The 20,268-nt window shown below is 44.4% G+C and overlaps 2 protein-coding genes across 2 annotated transcripts in view; both read left to right on the top strand.

Annotated features, from left to right (window-relative positions):
* The window catches only part of gabra2a (gamma-aminobutyric acid type A receptor subunit alpha2a), a 96,112-nt gene that overhangs the window by 73,115 nt on the left and 2,729 nt on the right, over positions 1-20,268 (top strand). The gene's annotated exons all lie outside the window — the stretch shown is intronic.
* The window catches only part of gabrg1 (gamma-aminobutyric acid type A receptor subunit gamma1), a 60,922-nt gene continuing 54,621 nt past the window's right edge, over positions 13,968-20,268 (top strand). The window contains exon 1 of the mRNA XM_061695853.1: positions 13,968-14,184. Coding sequence (XP_061551837.1) covers positions 14,132-14,184 — 53 coding nt within the window. The 5' untranslated portion in view covers positions 13,968-14,131. The remainder of the gene's footprint in view (positions 14,185-20,268) is intronic.

Raw genomic sequence — 20,268 nt, 5'->3', positions numbered from 1 at the left:
ATGTTAATTATTGTGACTCTTAAAATAGTAAAATTATTCCTAATGTTTACCATATTGATTATTTAATTGGTGCTGTGCTTAAAACAGTATTAAATAGAACTTTAAATGATGCTCATATTTGGATACTGAAAGACTTAATTTAGTTTTTTGTTTTACTAAGTTAGCCAACAGTGTATTGATAAGATGTTACAGTAATGAACATCTCAAGAAATTGTTAGTCAACCATGTATTGTATTTGCATGTACAGTGTTGTGAAAAAGTATTTGCGACCTTCTCAAATTATTTTTTTGCAGTTTCCCCACTTAAGATCATCAAACAAACATAAATATCAGGCAAAGATAACTATCCATGCATCCATTTTCAACACCGCTTATCCTGGTTAGGGTCGCGGGACGCTGGAGCCTATCCCAGCTGACTTCGGGCGAAAGGCGGACTACACCCTGAACTGGTCATCAGTCAGTCACAGGGCACATTCGCATTCACATTCACATTCACATCGTCACTGAGTGGGAACTGAACCCACGCTGCCTGCACCAAAGTCAGGCGAGTGTACCACTACACCATCAGTGACGCAAAGATAACTACTAAATAGTAAATGTATTTTTTAAATGGTAATTTTATTTATTAAGTTAAAAAAAAAAAAAAAGCACAAATAGCTGCAACAACATGCCACAATTCAAAGAAATTCAAGAACAGATGAAAATTAAAGTAATTGACATCTACAGTATCATCCTGGAAAGGGTTACAAAGCCATTTCAAAAGCCTTAAGACTCCAGCGAATGATGGTGAGAGCCATTATCCACAAATGTAGAAAACATGGAACAGTGGTGAGCCTTCCCAGGAGTGAACCTTCCCAGGAATTACCCCAAGAGATCAGCGACGACTCATCCATGAGGTCAGAAAGAAACCAGGACAACATCTAAAGAACTGCAGCCCTCTCTTGCCTCAGTTATAGGTCCCATCCCATTTTTTGCTTTTTAATTTTTATCGGGTTTGCATGATAATTTGAGTTGAAAATGCTTTTTCAAGTTGTTCTAGTTGATCTTTTCCGCCTGGCATTTGAGACAGCCGGTCATTAATCATTTGTCATTAATATTTGATATGTATATAAGCTTTTCTCTGACTGGATTGCTGACATTCCTACTTTAAATATGGAAGACTACATTGCTCTGATTGGTCCTTTGCGGCATCTCAGCGACCTTCTGGGGGTCAAGGGTTCACGGCAACGTCACGTGACTCCTTTGAACGGTGATCCTGTAAAGACTGCACATACAGTATCACTTTTTTAAATCATAAAGATAGAAATGCATAGTGTAGCTATAATCAGAATCTGAATCATCTTTATTTTCCAAGTATGTCCAAAAAAACACACAAGGAATTTGTCTCCGGTAGTTGGAGCCACTCTAGTACGACAACAGACAGACAATTGACAGAGAACACTTTTGAGACATAAAGACATTGAGAAAAACACTGAGCAATAACGGGTTGCTGGTTATCTGGTAATGCCAGTCCAATTTTTTATTTTATTTTTTTGACAATTGTGCAAAAAGATGCAGAGTCCTTTAGCACTTAGAGCAGTTTGACTGACTAATATAGCAATAGTCCGGTGCAATGACCATTGTGCAAAGGGCGCCGAGACTTTAAGGAGTGTATGCAGTTTAAAGTGACTAGTAGCGCGATAATCTGGGACAATGTTGATTGTGCAAATGTTACAGATACTCCTCAGTCAGTGTGCAAGTGGTGCAGATGCTACTCTGGCATGAGTGGCCATATTGGTCAACAACAGATATGCAAATAGTGCGGCGTGGCGATACTATGACAGTGAGTGCACGAGTATGTATAATTGGCCCGACAGAAATGTGACAAAAAACTCAAGAGAAAAGAAATTGGCACCATGTAGCAATGGAATTGTAGGTTAGCTGTTTAAGAAGTTGATTGCAAGAGGGAAGAAGCTGTTGGAATGTCTGCTAGTTCTAGTTTGCATTGATCGATAGCACTTACCTGGGGGAAGGAGCTGGAAGAGCTGGTGACCGGTCGGGGTGTACCGACAATCTTTTCAGCAGTTTTGATTGTCCATTGCAGTCAGAGTTTGTCCTTTTTTGTAGCAGCACCAAACCAGACTGTGATGGAAGAACACAGGACTGATTTGATGACAGCTGTGTAGAACTGCCTCAGCAGCTCCTGTGGCAGGCTGTGCTTTCTCAGAGGCCGCAGGAAGTACATATTCTGCTTGGCATTTTTGAGGACGGAGCTGATGTTGATCGCCCACTTCAGGTCCTGAGAGACTAATTCCCAGGAATTTGAAGGTCTCGACGGTTGACACAAGGCAGCTGGACAGCGTGGGGGGCAGCTGTGGCGAAGGATGCCTCCTGAAGTCCACAATCATCTCTACAGTCTTGAGCGTGTTCAGCTGCAGGTTGTGTTGGCTGCACCACAGCTCCAGCTGCTCCACTTCCTGTCGATATGCAGCCCCGTCACCGTCTTTGATGAAGCCGATGACTGTGGTGTCATCTGCAAACTTCAGGAGTTTGACAGCCGGGTGCGTTGAGGTGCATTCATTCGTGTAGAAAGAGAAGAGCAGTGGCGGGAGGACACAACCTTGGGCTGCCCCAGTGCTGATGCTGTGTGTGGATGAGGTGGTCTCCTCCAGCCTCACGTGCTGTGTCCTGAAAGTGTCCTTTTCAAGGAACGGAGGGAGCGAATTCCTACAGAGGACGTGGCAGAAAAAAATGAGAGGGGGATAGTATTTACTACTCCAGCTCGGCTCTCATTCACTCTGTGGTCCGCGTGAGGTGCTCTTTGCTCACGCATATTTCGATAACAATGACTGCAAAAGCTTCGCTATTTCATCCGCAGTTACTTAAAAAAATATAGTTATTATTTGCAAAACACAACATAGTAATGCTTTTATATACTGTATTTGCATGACTTGGCGGCGCCCGGTTGGGTCGCTCGCTCAACCAATGCACTTCTGTGTGTGAAAGCTTATGTTTCTCATCCCCAAGGCAATGGGCCTGAACACAGCACAGTTCTCGTTCTAAAATGCTTATTAATTTCTCCCAAAAATGTTTGAAACCATTTATTCCTCAACTCCTCTGAGTTTGGTAGGTGATGCAAAGCTTTGCACAAGATAAAGTCACGCTGTCGCTCACCCATTTTTCCTGAGATTAGCGAGCGTGTCCCAACAATAAAAAAGGGGAGGTACTTGAAAGATTTTTAATTTTCTACGTCACAAACACACAGAAATCAGATCGGGTTATTTTGCAAGCCTTAAGCCGTTTATAGTCTTTTGAATTCAATCGACAAACCGCATAGATGTCAAACCTAAACCAGGTCAGAGACTCATTTTGACCTATGTTATGCATAAAATGGGGAAAGGTTTAATATTGATGGAAGGGGACCTTCAATGTTAACAGTACGGAAGTGACTGGACAAAAATGGCATCTGTGGCAGAGTTCCAAGACGAAAACCACTGCTGGCCAAAAACAACATAAAAGCTCGTCTTACTTTTACAAAATACATCGGAATGATTCCCAAGGCATTGGGGAAAATATTCTATGGACTGACGAGACGAGAGTTGGACATTTTGGGAGTTGTGTATCTCATTACATCTGGGGTCAATGTAACACAGCATTTCAGAAAAGGATCATACCAACAGTCAAACGTGGTGGTAGTGTGGTGCTGTTTCGCCTTTTCAGGACCTGGACGACTTCCTGTGATTGATGGGACCATGAATTCTGCTCTTTTCCAGAAGATCCTGAAGGAGAATATTCGGCCATCAGTTTGTGATATCAAGCTGGGACGTGGCAAAAAATACTGAGAAAGTTGAGGAATGCTCATCAAACACTTGTTTGGAACATCCCACAGGTGAACAGGCTAATTGGGAACAGGTGGGTGCCATGATTGGGTATAAAAGGAGCTTTATAAAATAGCTCAGTCATTCACAAGCAAATATGGGGCGAGGTTCACCTCTTTGTGAACAAGTGTGTGAGAAAATAGTCAAACAGTTTAAGGACAATGTTCCTCAACGTACAATTGCAAGGAATTTAGGGATTTCATCATCTATGGTCCATAATATCATCAAAAGGTACAGAGAATCTGGAGAAATCACTGCATGTAAGCGGTAAGGCCGAAAGCCAACAGTGAATGCCCGTGACCTTCGATCCCTCAGTGGCACTGCATCAAAAATCAACGTTTAAAGGATATCACCACTTGGGTTCAGGAACACTTCAGAAAAACAATGTCAGTAAATACAGTTCGGCGCTACATCCGTAAGTGCAACTTAAAACGCCACTATGCAAAGGAAAAGCCATTTATCAACAACACCCAGAAACGCTGCCGGCTTCTCTGGGCCCGAGCTCATCTAAGATGGACTAATGCAAAGTGGAAAAGCGTTCTGTGGTCCGACAAGTCCACATTTCAAATTGTTTTTGGAAATTGTGGACGTCGTGTCCTCCGGGCCAAAGAGGAAAAGAACCATCAGGACTGTTATGGACGCAAAGTTCAAAAGCCAGCATCTGTGATGGTATGCGGCTGTGTTGATGGAAGGGGACCTTCAAGGTTAACAGTACGGAAGTGACTGGGCAAAAATGGCATCTGTGGCAGAGTTTCAAGACGAAAACCACTGCTGGCCAAAAACAACATAAAAGCTCATCTTACTTTTGTAAAAAACATTGGAATGATTCCCAAGGCATTGGGGAGAATATTCTATGGACTGACGAGACGGGAGTTGGACATTTTGGGAGTTGTGTATATCATTACATCTGGGGTCAAGCTTACTCCTGTCGTTTGGGGCAAAGCATATTTCGGGTTTCTAAATGAACCCAACATGGAAGAAGACATAAATTTTAAAAGACTATTTGCTGAAAACATGCACCCAAATGTTAAACACCATTTGGGAGTGGCAGCATGCCCTTGCACGCTGTCCAGCTCACAACTGCGCGACCTAGCCGCTAAAGGCTTCGCTAAGCATAAAAAGACCAACACAAAGCTGTCGGATCACAATATTTTTGGTTTGACCTACAGAAATAATGACGCGCGCCTAAACTTTGAGCATTTGCCGATAAAAAGGGACTCCCGACCCTGTTCACTCGAACGCGACAAGCCCGACAGGCTCACATCCTCCTTCGCAACCCCACAAAAACCATTAACGGAGAACTTGGTACCGCTGCACATGCTATTCTTGAGATTAACCGCAGCTTGGCGACTAATTTGAAGCAAGACCCACAACAGCCCGAGCCCGGCCAGCCTGCTGTGATTGTCTGTTCTGACCCCGAGGTCTTCGTCTTCTCTACACCTTGCAAAGTGCACCTCAGTGCCATTTTGCCCATCCCACCCACCCTTTCATTTCCCAGGCAATGCCTAGGACCCGACTCTTCTGTTGCACCTGCAATGACCACTTGTGATGTGCATGCCTTCCGTGCTGGTGATGTCGAAGGGGCCTGCTTTTCATTTGATCTTTCTGTGGCTCGCCTCGGCCGCCACTCTTTCAATTCTTCCTTCCTGCGCGCCGTACAAGCTTAACTTTTGTCCGTCCTCTGTGTGGTGTCAACTCCTTTGCATTATCGTGGATTTTGTTATTGCGCCTCCGTGAAGCGCACTTCACAGCTGCTCGTGGCCTCACGGACCGAAAGGGTGGGCAACACAAGCATCCGCCCACGATGCACCATGCACAAAACGAAGGATGGTCAACACAGTGACCCCGGCCGGACCAGTCAAGCAGGTCTAACCTCCATGACAGCATCCTCGCTACACCAGGTCCGCCAACACAGATGCTCAACCAAAACACAGTCAAAACCGAACGCGCTGCTCCGCTGCAAACCGATAACATAACGACCGAAATAAAACGCATCCACAGCCCCCCCCCACCGGTGACGCTTGTAGCCTTAGTACTATTGAGACACAACTTCGGGAATTCCAGTCCACAATCTCCACCACACGACAACGCATGGCTAACAAGGTAGTCAATTCCTAGTCGCTAAGGAACATGCTAAAAGTAGCCATTTTAGTTCTTGACGCTTGTAGTGCAGCTTTAAATCAAAATAGGCAGGCCATAACCACGCTGTTGTCTGTGTTCCTAACGGTTTATGTTCACACACAGATTGCTAACGTGTTGACAAACAACAGGCTATAGGAAATTGCTCCCTTTCTAGACAATTTAGCGAGAGATCAAATTCTCCCACATTTGGGACCCCTTGGCTGAATTAAAATTATTCGGTAGACGGCCCTGACAGGCCCCACTAATCCGGCTCACCTCGGGGTTTTCCTTACGTATGAAAGTAATTGCTGAACCCGACATTGACCCAGCTCAAAATGTGCAGGAGGTCCCCCCCTAGCAAACTGTTTCACGGACCTCCTCGCTTCCTCTTATATCAAGGCTAAGGTTTCTTTCCTTTGTCAAGACTAGAACGCCTGCCTTTCACCTCTTCTTTTTTTAGAGACTCCCTCTGTTTTGCTAAGGAGCTGGTCTGAATTTGTTTGGGTACCTCTTTTTACTTCTCCCTCTTTCCTATTTTGGGGAGAACGTTACAAATATTCTTTGTTGGAAAATGAGAAAGAAGGAAGAGTAGAGGAGCCAAGTGTGGTGGACCAGGAAGTGGCAATGATTAATAAGGGGGAAGTTAGAAAGGCACGAAACAGGATGAAAAATGGAAAGGCAGTTGCTCTTGATGACATTCCTGTGGAGGTATGGAAGCATCTAGGAGAGGTTGCTGTGGAGTTTTTGAACAGCTTGTTCAACAGAATTCTAGCGGGTGAGAAGCTGTACAGCAATTAACTATTTGTTTAATATTAAAACATGCATGCAAGGCGCCACCAAATGCCCACTGGGAACAATTGCTGAGACACAGGCGTTGGCGTTTGAGACTTCCATTCGGGGTTTCGTTAACTGGAGATAGAATGTCTGTTTTGATATTTCATGAACAGAAATATTCCAAATGTATACCTTGATGTCTGTGTTACTGTGTCAACTTTACAGGTCCAGCTGTGAGATTTTGAGAACTGTTTGTCTTGATTTGACGCAAACCAGTATGAAGTGTTGCATTGAACCATCCATCCATTTGTGTACCACTTTTTCTCATTCGGGTCGCGGGCGTGCTGGAGCCTTTCCCAGCTATCTTCGGGCGAGAGGCGTAGTACGCCCTGAACTGGTGGCCAGCCAATCGCAGGGCACATATAAACAAACAACCATTCGCACTCACATTCACACCTACGGACAATTTAGAATCATGAATTAATCTACCGTGCATGTCTTTGGGATGTGGGAGGAAACCGGAGTGCCCGGAGAAAACCCACGCAAGCACAGGGAGAACATGCAAACTCCACACAGGCGGGGCCAGGATTTGAACCACGGTCCTCAGAACTGTGAGGTAGTGTGCTAACCATTCCGCCGTTGTGCCGCTACATTGAACCATAAGCAGTTGAATTGCAGAGACTAAAGTTGAAACAATCATTCTATATGCTTGATCTATGGGTAAGAGTACAAATCTGGGAGTATTTTATAGGCTTTACACAATCAGGATTTTTGGGGGCGATCAGCGAGTTTAAAAAAAAAGATCACTGATCACAAAGAGCAATGTATCCATTTAAATGACCTGTTCATTTACTGTATATACTCGTGTACTTAATTGCTCCAAAAAATATATTTACAATAATCTTTGTTCATCTATTTATGCCAGTGAGGCATAGTGACAGACAGAACAAATGAATGGTCCTCTATTTGATGGCAGGAAGTACATACAGTAATTAATGTATCCACTATTTGTGAGATTTTTGTTTGTTGGTGTGCCGGGAGATTTTTCAATTTTAAAATATGTTCTTTGGCTCCATAAAGGTTGGAAATCACTGCTCTAGTCAGATCGTGTATTCTAATCAATCAGGTCAAACCAACATTACAACATGACAGAAATAATGCGTACAAACTTACTCTAATTAAATTACTTTATTGTAATTAAATTACTTCACCCACACCGAAACTTTAGAGCGTGATTCGACAGTTCGGCGGCATGTTTACGTACAACAGTTAGCGCTAGCACTACCTTGCTAGGCTACATAACGTTTTTGTTGCCTGCTTGCGAGCCGTATCGTATTAAAAGTACGTGAACATACCTCAAGCAAGCCTTAAACGAACGTCCTCTCCTGTCCTGACTACCAACACACGTTTTCCCCCATTTTGTCCTTATAATACAGTCGGTGCGATCCACTCTTGTTGTCATCGCCACGGTAACGTGTGTATCCAGTCGCATTTGAGTTGATAAAGATAAAGCCCAATGATCATAAAAAACGGGATGCGGTGATATCGGAATGCAAGCTTTTATTGCACTAGACTGACATCGTGCAATCGTGAAAGAGCAAATTTGTCTTGTAGTAATGCCAGGCATTACGTGTTGTCTGTCTCAGACATGTTTTTTTTTTTTAAATAACTTTATTGGCCGTCAGATATTTACAGTACTACGTCAAAAGACACGGGACAAGGCTAAAAATAAACAATGCGGAGTCAAGCGATGCGGAGTCAATGTCTTTTGCAGAGCCGATCAATGATGTCATTGATCGGATCTGCAAATTATGAAAGCCGATCAGTCGATCAGCATAAAATGCTAATTATTGGATACCGATCAGGCCGATGAAATCAGTGTAAAGTCTAGTATTTAATATTAATACATGATATTTACATAATCTTTATGGCTTAATTTTAGACTAAAATTCAAGTCGATGGGCGTGGTCTTCTCCAGTCTTCTCCAGTTCTTTTCATGTGTCCTCGGGTGCCACCACGTGCGCCCGCCTCAACCAAGCCGGTGGCGCTTCTGATCGAGGAAGATGGCCATGTGGCTTCGATCGCTTTTCCTCGCCGCAATCTGTTGGCGGAGCCTTAGTAAGCAACTATCGGCATTCCGTACCGGTCACACATGCAGCTGAGAGCCAGAGCTGAGCCCACCACAAGTTCAATCGGCAGGAAAGTTACGAGCACACCCCATCGGGACAACAACTTTTCCTTTTGCATCTTTTTGGTTTTCTTTTATCCATCTTTTTTCCTCATCTTCAGCTTTCTTTTCCCTCCCGAGATATCCGGAGAAAGACCATCCCCACCGACCAACTGATCTACGGTTGTTAGTAGAGCACAACAAGGGTTCCTAGAATGTACAAGATTAGTGCCTTTCATTTTGGGAGAATACTAGCTCCACACAAGTTCCAACTTTGTACTCGCGCAACACAGGGCAACCTATTCACGTTCATTTTTAGTCCAGCAACACACAGTCCTATCTTCCCTTTTTGTTTACCCTTAGTGTTATTTTCTTTCTGTCGTTAGACCCCTCTGTGTGTTTGCCTATAGATTCCTCATAGATTTCAATAAATATTCTATAAAATTCCACGTTTGTGTGTCCATGTTTTGTGTGCGTTTTGAGTTTAATGATGAAACCTCTGTAATCTATGACACGTATATCCTAAATGTATCAAGCTTCAGATTATGAGACTGATAAGAGGTTTTTCGTCACTTTTTCCTAAATTTTGTACAGATGAAAAAGAGACATGGTGCCCTTTCGAGACAAAATTAGTTTGACTTTAACATTAAATGTCTATCGGACTAAACCGGAAGTGAACGCAGGGGGTCACCTTCGACAAATTTCTTAAAAACATTACGTTTTATCCAACGCCAATATACACTACACATATATGGCAACATATGTTGCTCCAAAACCTTAATCTACCTTTAAGCATTAATGGTGCCTTCACAGATGTTTAAGTTATACAATGCCTGGGCACTAACACACCCCCAAACCATCACAGAAGCTGGCTTTTGAACTTTGCGCTGATAACAATCCTGATGGTCCTTTTACTCTTTGGCCCTGAGGACATGGCATCCATGATTTCCAAAAACAATTTGGAAATGTGGACTCATCAGACCACAACACACTTTTCGACTTTGTGTCAGTCCATCTCAGATGAGCTCAGGCCCAGAGAAGCTGGCGGCCTTTCTGGGTTGTTGATATATGAGTTTAGCTTTGCCTGATAGAGTTTTAACTTGTATTTGGAGATGTAGCGACAAACTGTGTTAACTGACAATGGTTTTCAGAAGTATTCCTGGGCCAACGTGGCAATATCCTTTACACAACGATATCGGTTTTCAATGCAGTGCTGCCCATAAGGTGTCGAAGGTCAAAACCATTCAATTTTGGTTTTCGGGCTTGCCGGTTACGTGCTAAGAGTTCTCCAGATTCCCTGAATCTTTATTACAGGGGTCACCAAGCTTATTGAAACCAAGAGCTACTTCTTTATACTGATTAATGCCAAGGGCTACCAGTTTGATACACATTTGTGAAATAACAAATTAGTTCAAATTACCTTCAATTATATATTATTAATAAATATGCATAGACATTATGATTGAAGACATTGAGCAGGTTAATGATTTCTCAATGTATTTATTAACAATGATTTAGGAATCAGATAAATATCAATAATCAACACTTTATTTCTTTAAATCTCTGCAAGTTTAGGAAATCACAATGTCACATTTTCATCGCCACTGATGTTTACGAATCATGAACTCTGTTCCACTATTTATTTGTGACTTATGTAACATACAAAGGTCTGCTTTCAGATTTCTAAAATCACTTTTTGAACTAGACTTACCTTACAAGTTCTGTCAGTGAGGTAGGATTAGCGCTATTTGTGTATAGTACGAGAGATGACAACCTGGAGTTTAAGTCTGACAATCGTCTTCATGAGAGGGATAGAGAAAGAGAGAGCCGGGTAGAGAAAGAGAGAGCCGATCCCGCAGTCTTGCACCCTCTGCGGGCACAATCTCCCCCAGTAAACCCGCTGTCTACAGAAGCCCCATCAGACACCTCATCACCCCCCACTCATATCACCCTCCTCATCTCTGGCAACTGCCGTGAAACACTCCAACTGCTCGTCATCCCCGGTCCAGAAACCCCATTAGTCTTTGGACTTCCCTGGCTAAAAAGACACAATCCCACTATCGGCTGGACCCACCTGTCAATTACTGGTTGGAGCCATTATTGCCACTCTCATTGTCTTCACTCTTCATTCCAAGACTCCAGTGAACCTCAGCCACTGGGATCATCACTCAATCTCTCCCTGTTTCCTGAAGAGTACCAAGTTTTCCCCAAGGATTTGGCCTTATCTCTTCTGCCCCACCGCCCTTATGACTGCACCATCGACCTCTTTTCTGGAGCCCCTCTTGTCACCTCTTCAACCTTTCCCGCCCTGAAAAAATTGCCATGGAGAATTACGTCCGTGAATTCCTAGCCTCTTGACTTATCCGGCCCTCCTCTTCCCCCTTGAGGGCAGGTTTCTTCTTTGTTCGGAAGAAAATTCTACTCTCCGCCCCTGAATTGACTTCTGTGGACTCAACGACATCACCGTTAAAAATAAATAAATGGTGAATTCCATCTCACCGCTGTAGACTTTTTGGGATACATCATTGCTAAGGGACAACTACAACCAGACCCATCCAAAATTGAGGCAGTCCCCAACTGGCCCATCCCCTCCACCCACAAAGAGCTGCAACGCTGCCTGGGTTTTGCAAACTTCTACAGCAGATTCATCAGGGACTACAGAAAGGTGGCCGTTCCCCTCACTAACCTTACCTCTACCAACTCCTCGTTTCAATGGACACCTGCTGCTTCCCAAGCTTACAACCGCCTCAAAGAACTGTTCATCAGTGTCCCTATCCTGAAACAACCTGACCCCTCCGTCCAGTTCGTGGTTGAGGTTGATGCCTCAGACACCGGAGCTGGAGCAGTCCTCTCCCAGCGGCACCCCAAGACCAAGAAACTACACCCCTGCGCCTTATTTTCATGTCACCCGCCGAATGTAACTACAAGGTTGGTAATCGTGAGCGGCTGGCAATTGTATGAGCCTTGGAAGGATGGAGGCACTGGTTGGAGGGTTCAGGAAATCCTTTCATTATTTGGACAGGTCACAAGAACCTCACCTATCTCCGCACTGCAAAGCGGCTAAACTTCCGCCAAGCTCGCTGGGCACTATTCCTCAGCCGCTTTAATTTCAGCCTCTCCTTTCGCCCAGGGTCTCGCAACACCAAGCCAGATGACCTCTCTCGCTTCCATTCACCTCCCTCCGGCTCTGTGGAGCCTGAACCCATCCTTCTCTCCTCCTGTCTTGTTGGGGCTGCTACCTGGGAGATCCAACGAGTGGTTAAGGCAGCCCAGTGAGACCAACCAGACCACAAGACTCGACCTCCAGACCGTCTCTTCGTGCCTGTCTGTCCCCTCTCGAGACGACTGGTACCAGAGCCCAAGCTGTGCATGGAGCCGAGTCCGACTATATCTAGTCGGAACTTCTCGACCTCACACACCAGCTCGGGCTCCTTCCCTGCCAGAGAGGTGACATTCTACGTCCCTAGAGCCAGCTTCTGTAGCCGGGGATCGGATCGCCAAGGTCCCCGCCTTCGGCCACCGCCTAGCTCGCACTGCACCCGACGCCCATGGCCCCTTCCATAGGTGGTGAGCCCATGGGAAGGGGGACCCACGTTACCCTTTCGGGTTGTGCCCGGCCGGTCCCCACGGGTGCAGGCCCGGCCACCAGGTGTGCGCCTTCGAGCCCCACCACTCTTGAGCCACCTGGCTCAAGAGTGGGGCCCCGGTGACCCACATCCAGGCAAGGGAAACCTGAGCCCATTTTTTGTCGTCATCATAAGTGCTTTGTCTGGTCCCTCACATAGGACCTGTTTGGCATGAGTGACTCTGCCAGGGGCATAAAGCCCCAGACAACTTAGCTCCTAAGATCATTGGGATACACAAACCCGTCCACCACGATAAGGTGACGGCTCAAGGAGGGGGTATAAACTTCCTTCCATTCATTTTATTCACCGCTTATCCTCACTAGGGTTTGCGAGTATGTCGAGCCTATCCCAGCTAACTACGGGCGGGAGGCAGGGCACACCCTGGACTGGTCGCCAGCCAATCGCAGGGTACATATAAACAAACAACTATTCGCACTCACATTCATACTGTACCTACAGACAATTTACAGTCTTCAATTAACCTACCGTGCATTTTTTGGAAATGTGGGAGGAAACCAGAGTACCCCGAGAAAACACATGCAGGCACGGGGAGAACATGCAAACTCCACACAGGTGAGGCCGGAGGCGGTAACCATTTCATTTCCGGTGTTGAGGCGAGTGTCTTTGTTTACTGTGTAACTGTTCGCGACACATTAATTTACCTGCTAATTTGCTGTTTAGGTAGCTCTCCACTGTAGCACGGCTTCAGTCAGAGTTATGTTAAAAGTATACTGTACACTTAAGCACTTTTTCTGGTGTTTTACTGCTCAACATTTCATGTTAGCTTAGCAATTAGCATGGCATCGCTTCTTGCCCGGTGTGTCACATGCTTAGCTTCTCCTCAACCACCTTTAGTGTTATCCGTATGTGTCAGAAGCCATGGATGTGAGGATTAGTTACTTATAGGAGAGAATCCACACCGCGGAAGGATTGTGTTTAGTATGTGTTTAGTGTTCTGTCAGCTAGCAAGCGCAGCTCATAGCTGGTGTGGAATCGGAGCAAACTAGGTTAGCGCCTAGACTCCCCCCCCCCAGTTTGCGTGCAGCCAGGAAAGGAGGTCAGGTTGGGTTCAATGTGGACGCTCCATTTTGTTGTTGTTTACAGTATAGTGTAAACAACCGCATGCTGGCTATGGTTTTCGCTTGCGTCATCACAACATCCTTTTTCGTCCATTTTGTTTCGGTGGCAAAAGTCTTTTGGCCAAAAACCTAAAATGCCCTATTGAGCCATTTACGGCTGAAAACGTTTGGTGAGCAAAATTTCCATGCATCCCTACTAACAGGCCATGATTAAATGATTCAATCTTAGATGAGAATCCAGCAGCGACAGGCACCGTAGATGGAAGAGCAGCTACTCACTCACTCCCCCTCCTCCTCCTCCTCCTCCTCCTCCTCCTCCTCCTCCTCCTCCTCCTCCTCTTCCTCCTCCTCCTCCTCCACACAGATCGTGGATGTACCTTACTCAACCTGCCGATGCAACATTTAATCCGAATCTTCTGAATTTAGAAGAGACTTCTGCCCCAATTTCCCTCTCAGTTTCCTTGGAAACGACTCGGAGTCGTAAATTAAGCGTCTGTTCGCTCGGGCTATGCAAGACAAAGCCATGAGCCTATGGTTGCTCTGTGCTGTGCTTGGATTCAGGTAAGTGTGCACTGACACAATGACTAAGTCCTAGTGCCTCCATCATGTGAACATTGGGTGCTTGTCAAGGTTGAAAACTCCACTGTGCTGCGTCTTGCTGTCTGCAATTATAGTGCCGTATTATTAATGGAAAAGCCTGAATAAGTCTGTGATTGGGATTCAGTTGGTAATTTAAGTGAAATCCTTTTGTTTATTATCGTTGAGTATCATTAGCGTTTGGCTATGGCACTTGTAGAGTGTCATATGATTACTAGTTCCGTTGCCTGGAAAACAACGTCTCAGCAGTGAACATTATGATGGCTTGACTCCAGGTAAGAGTAGGCCTACAATACTGCATAATGACAATGCAAAATAGTGGCTATAGAATTTGCAATCCCAAAGAACAGTTGATATATACTGTATGCGTGTGTTAGCTAAGCATGTTAAATTTCGAAAATTTTCTTTGTTTTCTACGAATTTCCCACAACACATTAAATAGGCAGTGCATTTATTTGCATTTAATATGACCAAATCTGGAAGACTTCATCAAAGCATTGTCAGTGGTTGTTTGAGGATTACTCAGTGATCTTCTTCCCATTTACACTGTATGTATAAAATGTTTATATATTGTCCCCAAGATTTCAGAAAATGACGTTTCGGTTGCAGTACATTATACGACCCCAATTCCAATGAAGTCGGGACGTTGTGTTGAACATAAATAAAAACAGAATACAATGATTTGCAAATCATGTTTAACCTATATTTAATTGAATACACTACAAAGGCAAGATATTTAATGTTCAAACTGATAAACTTTATTGCAACATGTTCCAAAAAAGCTGGGACAGGGTCATGTTTACCACTGTGTTACCTTTTCTTTTAACAACATTCAAAAAACGTTTGGGAACTGAGGACACTAATTGTTGAAGCTTTGTAGGTGGAATTCTTTCCCATTCTTGCTTGATGTACAGCTTCAACTGTTCAACAGTCCGGTTGTCGTATTTTATGATTCATAATGCGCCACACATTTTCAATGGGAGACAGGTCTGGACTGCAGGCAGGCCAGTCTAGTACCCGCACTCTTTTACTATGAAGCCACGCTGTTGTAACACGTGCAGAATGTGGTTTGGCATTGTCTTGCTGAAATAAGCAGGAGCATCCATGAAAAAGATGTTGCTTGGATGGCAGCATATGTTTCTCCAAAACCTGTATATACCTTTCCGCATTAATGGTGCCTTCACAGATGTCTAAGTTACCCATGCCATTGGCACTAACAGAGCCCCATACCATCACAGATGCTGGCTTTTGCGTCCATAACAGTCCGGATGGTTATTTTCCTCTTTGGCTTGGAGGACACGACACGACAAAAACAATTTGAAATGTGGACGGACCACAGAACCAATTTGCATCAGTCCATCTTAGATGAGCTCGGGCCCAGAGAAGCCGGCGGCATTCCTGGGTGTTGTTGATAAATGGCTTTTGGTTTGCATAGTAGTTTCAACTTGCACTTACGGATGTAGCGCGGAACTGTATTTACTGACATTGGTTTTCTGAAGAGTTCCTGAGCCCATGTGGTGATATCCTTTACACAATGATGTCGGTTTTTGATGCAGTGCCGCCTGAGGGATTGAAGGTCATTCAATGTTGGTTTTCGGCCTTGCCGCCTACATGCAGTGATTTCTCCAGATTCTCTGAACCTTTTGATGATATTATGGATGGTAACCGTGGTGCGTGTGGTGCGATGATGAAATCCCTAAATTCCTTGCAATTGTACATTGAGGAACATTGTCATTGTTCAACTATTTTCTCACGCACTTGTTCACTCACCCCATCTTTGCTTGTGAATGACTGAGCAATTCAGGGAAGCTCCTTTTATACCCAATCATGGCACCCACCTGTTCCCAATTAGACTGTTCACCTGTGGGATGTTCCAAACAGGTGTTTGATGAGCATTCCTCAACTTTCTCAGTCTTTTTTGCTACATGTCCCAGCTTTTTTGGAACGTGTTGCAGCCATAAAATTATCCATTCATTTTCAACATCGCTTATCCTGGATAGGGTCGCGGGACGCTGGAGCCTATCCCAGCTGACTTCGGGCGAAAGGCGGACTACACCCTGAACTGGTCGCCAGTCAGTCGCAGGGCACATACAGACACGGACAACCATTCGCACTTACATTCACAACGTCACTGAGTGGGAACTGAACCCACGCTGCCTGCACCAAAGTCAGGCGAGTGTACCACTACACCATCAGTGACAGCCATAAAATTAGTTAAGGATTATTTGCTAGAAACAATAAAGTTTATCAATTTGAACATTAAATATCTTGTCTTTGTAGTCTATTCAATTAAATATAGGTTGACCATGATTTGCTAATCATTGTATTCTGTTTTTATTTATGTTTAACACAATGTCCCAACTTCATCGGAATTGGAGTTGTATATAGTATTGTAATAATATCTTCCACATAAGTCTGAGTTGTTATTTTTTGTATCAATGACCATACACTAAGTAATGGACATGCCTCCATGGCCGAACGATTAACAAAAGCGAGGGAAAAACAAGTGGAATTAGTTGTTTAATGTGTCCTTCCATGGTCTGGTTCAGGGTTATAATAATTTTGGATTTTCCATAATAGTTAGTTTTTATATTGTTTTGACTTTTTCAAATTCAGTTAGTTTTAATTATTTTTAGAGCTTCTTTGTTAGTTTTTATTAGGGTTACTTTTTTTTTTTCAAAAATGCTTCATTTTATTTTAAGTTTCTCTTAGGTTCCATATTAGTTGTATTTTTCTTTTTTAATTCGGGATATTTGTCAAGTGTGAGATAAAAAAAAAAAAATCACAATAATTATTGTGGAATAAAAACTCACCATAAAAGTACAATTAAAAATGCATTAACTTTCTAATAGATGAACAATCATCCACAAATCAAATACAGGTGCTGTAGAACAGTCCAGAGAATTTGAAGTGCAGTGCATAATACTGCTTGTAAGGTTAAATTAGATGTATCACAATGTCCAGTAAAACCATTCATGAGACATATGCTATAGTATGTCCTTTTTTAAAATGTGTCTATTTGTTTAAAGTAGCACTAAACAGGCCCAAAAAATGTCATGTAAATTCGACACACCACAGAGAAGAGTAATGTTAACAAGCCTGCCAAATTTCAATGGAAAAAAAAAATCGCTTGGTATATAAAATCAGGCTTCAAAACTTGAATAATACGGGCCACAACTATGGGTGTGTCGAATGGATGCTCCAAAATGAATCAAATATACTGAGGGGGTGACAGCTTCTCCGATGTAAATTCATGTTAGGAGGCTCAAAATTTAATGTTTATTGTGGATTATAATAATAAAAATAACGACACAAGTCACTTCACCTTGTTGTTGTTGATGACTTCACAGCCGTACACGGCAGCTTTTTTTTTTTTTTTGTCCTCTTCGGCTGTTAGGTCAAGCAGAAAGGAAGAGCTTTATCCTTTTATGCCGGATATTTATTGAGAATTATAGTCGTTCAGTCGAACAGAACGAAGTTTTTAAAGGGGAGTGACAGGAAAAAACAAAGAAGAGAGAGTGAAAAGGTAACTAAATAGAAGAAAAGAAGACAACAAAAGACAAAGCACTAGCTGTAAACAAGATGAGGAAAGTAAAGCATTATATAAGTAGTACAATGACACATTGGATTCGAGTGTTGTATGGGTCAGTAGTGCTACACCCTGTGAGGGAAGGACAGGACAATATAGGATAGAATTGGACAGGAGGGGAAGCATGCAGGACAGGGGTCATGGACCCGGCTGTACAACTGAAGAAAATTCTCAACATCTGTAGGACCAGAGTGTAAGTGAGGGGATATTCAAGAAATTTGCATAGTTATAAATTATTTGTCGCAATGAGTGAGCGGCCCCACACCCAGCGAATAAGTCCCAGGTGTGTGTCTGCAGACACATGCAAGTGAATTGACACACTTTCGCATACACAATAACCGTCAGGAGTGTCCTGTATTTGCTGTGCCTGCACCGCGGGGGCTGAGGACCCCACCCCATCCAATCGAGAGGCGGGGTCGAGCCCAGGAGTCCACCCGAGAGCGGCTAGGTGACTGGACACTTCCAACACCGAGGGATCCAGGGTGGTCCACTGGCCCCATCGAGGCGCCCCGAAAACTGTCCAACCGGAGGAGGCTGCAGGGACCCAACGCCATCCCCCACCCTTGCCACACGCACCGACCCCAGCCCCACCCCCAGGAGAGCGAGACGCCCCCACCAACCCGCTAGACCCACAATGTCGCCAGTCCCAGCCCGAAGGTGAGACGATGTCCACCCGTTTGGTGGAAAGGAGGCCGGATAGGGGCGCCTGACAAGGGAACGATAAGGGGGGCAATCCGGAAAGCAGCCACGGAGCATGAGAGGGGAGCTCCCACTCCAAGCAGCCATCCAGCCAGAGGGGCCCGGCCACAGGAGGACCACAATGAGCCTAGTGAGAACCCACATCCCCCCGTTACTATTACTGCCAGGTCCCCGATTGCCAGTCATTGGCCCTACCCTGTGTATAAGTGGCCCCAGAGTGGTGTGGTGCATTAAAATCTGGAGTGAGATAATGTCACAGCCGAACACGGCACCTGACGACAGCATGATGGAAGGAGGAATCCCGGGTCGTTAGACAGTCGGCGCTGCCCCATTCACTAGTATCAAGTTTCCCATGAAACTACTTTATGCTGTCTCTGGTGAAAGTTTACAAAACTATCCGTTGTAAAATGCGCACTGCGGAGTCGGGTGGTGTTGCTCTTGTTCAGCTTGCCATCTGCGTGTTTTCACAAAGTCAACCCATCGCTTTTTTATTTTCCCATTTTTAACTGCCTCACAGTTCTGAGGACCCGGGTTAAAATCCGGCCTTGCCTGTGTGGAGTTTGCATGTTCTCCCTGTGCCTGCGTGGGTTTTCTCCATATAGTCCGGTTTCCTCCCACATTCCAAAAACATTCATTGTAGGTTAATTGAAGACTAAATTGCCCATAGGTGTGAATGTGACTGCAAGCGGTTGTTTGTTTATATGTGCCCTCTGAATGGCTGGCGACTAGTTCAGGGTGCACCCCGCCTTTCGCCCAAAGATAGCTGGGATAGGCTCCAGCACGCCTGTTGCCCTCATGAGGATAAGTGGTACGGAGAATGGATTGATTGATATTCTTTTTTGTCAAATATACCCCAAACAGTCCCTTAATTAACCTCAAAATAGTTATGAGGTTTAGGCGTTCAACTATTCTGTATTAATCAACGTCAAAACACATTAATAAGTTTACATTCCGTCAATGAATTTGAATTAGAGCCACGTAATGGAAGGAAATAATTGATGACACAGCTATTCTGTTTAAAATGTGGTATTCATTGTCACCACGAGATTAGTGGTGACCACATTGATTACGGATGCATTACGGATACATTGATTGCTGGTATGACATTCAAATTTTACTTTCTGTCATTGTAACGGACACGCCATTAACCAGATGGCACCCAGCAACCCCAATCTCGTGCTGTTCCGCATACCTGCCTTGGCTGCCCCGCTGAACCCGTCTGCGTACACAAGACATCTAAGGAAAGCCTGGTCCACTTATCAAAGGAGAAGCACGGGAGACTCAGCACACGGATGCTAAATGAATTACCAGCCAGTCCGAAGGAGCTCATCAAAGCTGAGACACGGACATTGGTTTCTCACTCGGACGCTAAGTTAATTAACTTTCACCCCCAGCCAGCCTGAAGAGTCTCACCAACAAAGACTTATTTTTTGGGACACTGGCTCGATGACCAAGAAGGTGAGAAACCCGCTGGTCGGTGGTTCCCCATGAAGCCACAGTGTCATTTGCTCCTTTTGTCTGGGACAATGGGAGGCGCACGAGTGACACCCACAGGTGGTGAAAACTACTGCAACTCCGGGAAAAATAATCACAATCTGCACCGAATTTGAATGATGTATGATATTTTAAGAACTTTGCATTAACCTTCCCAGTATTACCATCACAACAGCGCCACGAGTGATTATATTTCTACAAATTTTAATGTCGGATGTAAAATCTGTTTGTCAAATGAGACATTTCATCCCACACAACACAAAATG

The sequence above is a fragment of the Phycodurus eques genome, chromosome 14, assembly GCF_024500275.1.
Source record: "Phycodurus eques isolate BA_2022a chromosome 14, UOR_Pequ_1.1, whole genome shotgun sequence".
Classification (NCBI taxonomy): Eukaryota; Metazoa; Chordata; class Actinopteri; order Syngnathiformes; family Syngnathidae; genus Phycodurus; species Phycodurus eques.
This window is presented reverse-complemented; position numbering and strand designations above follow the sequence as displayed.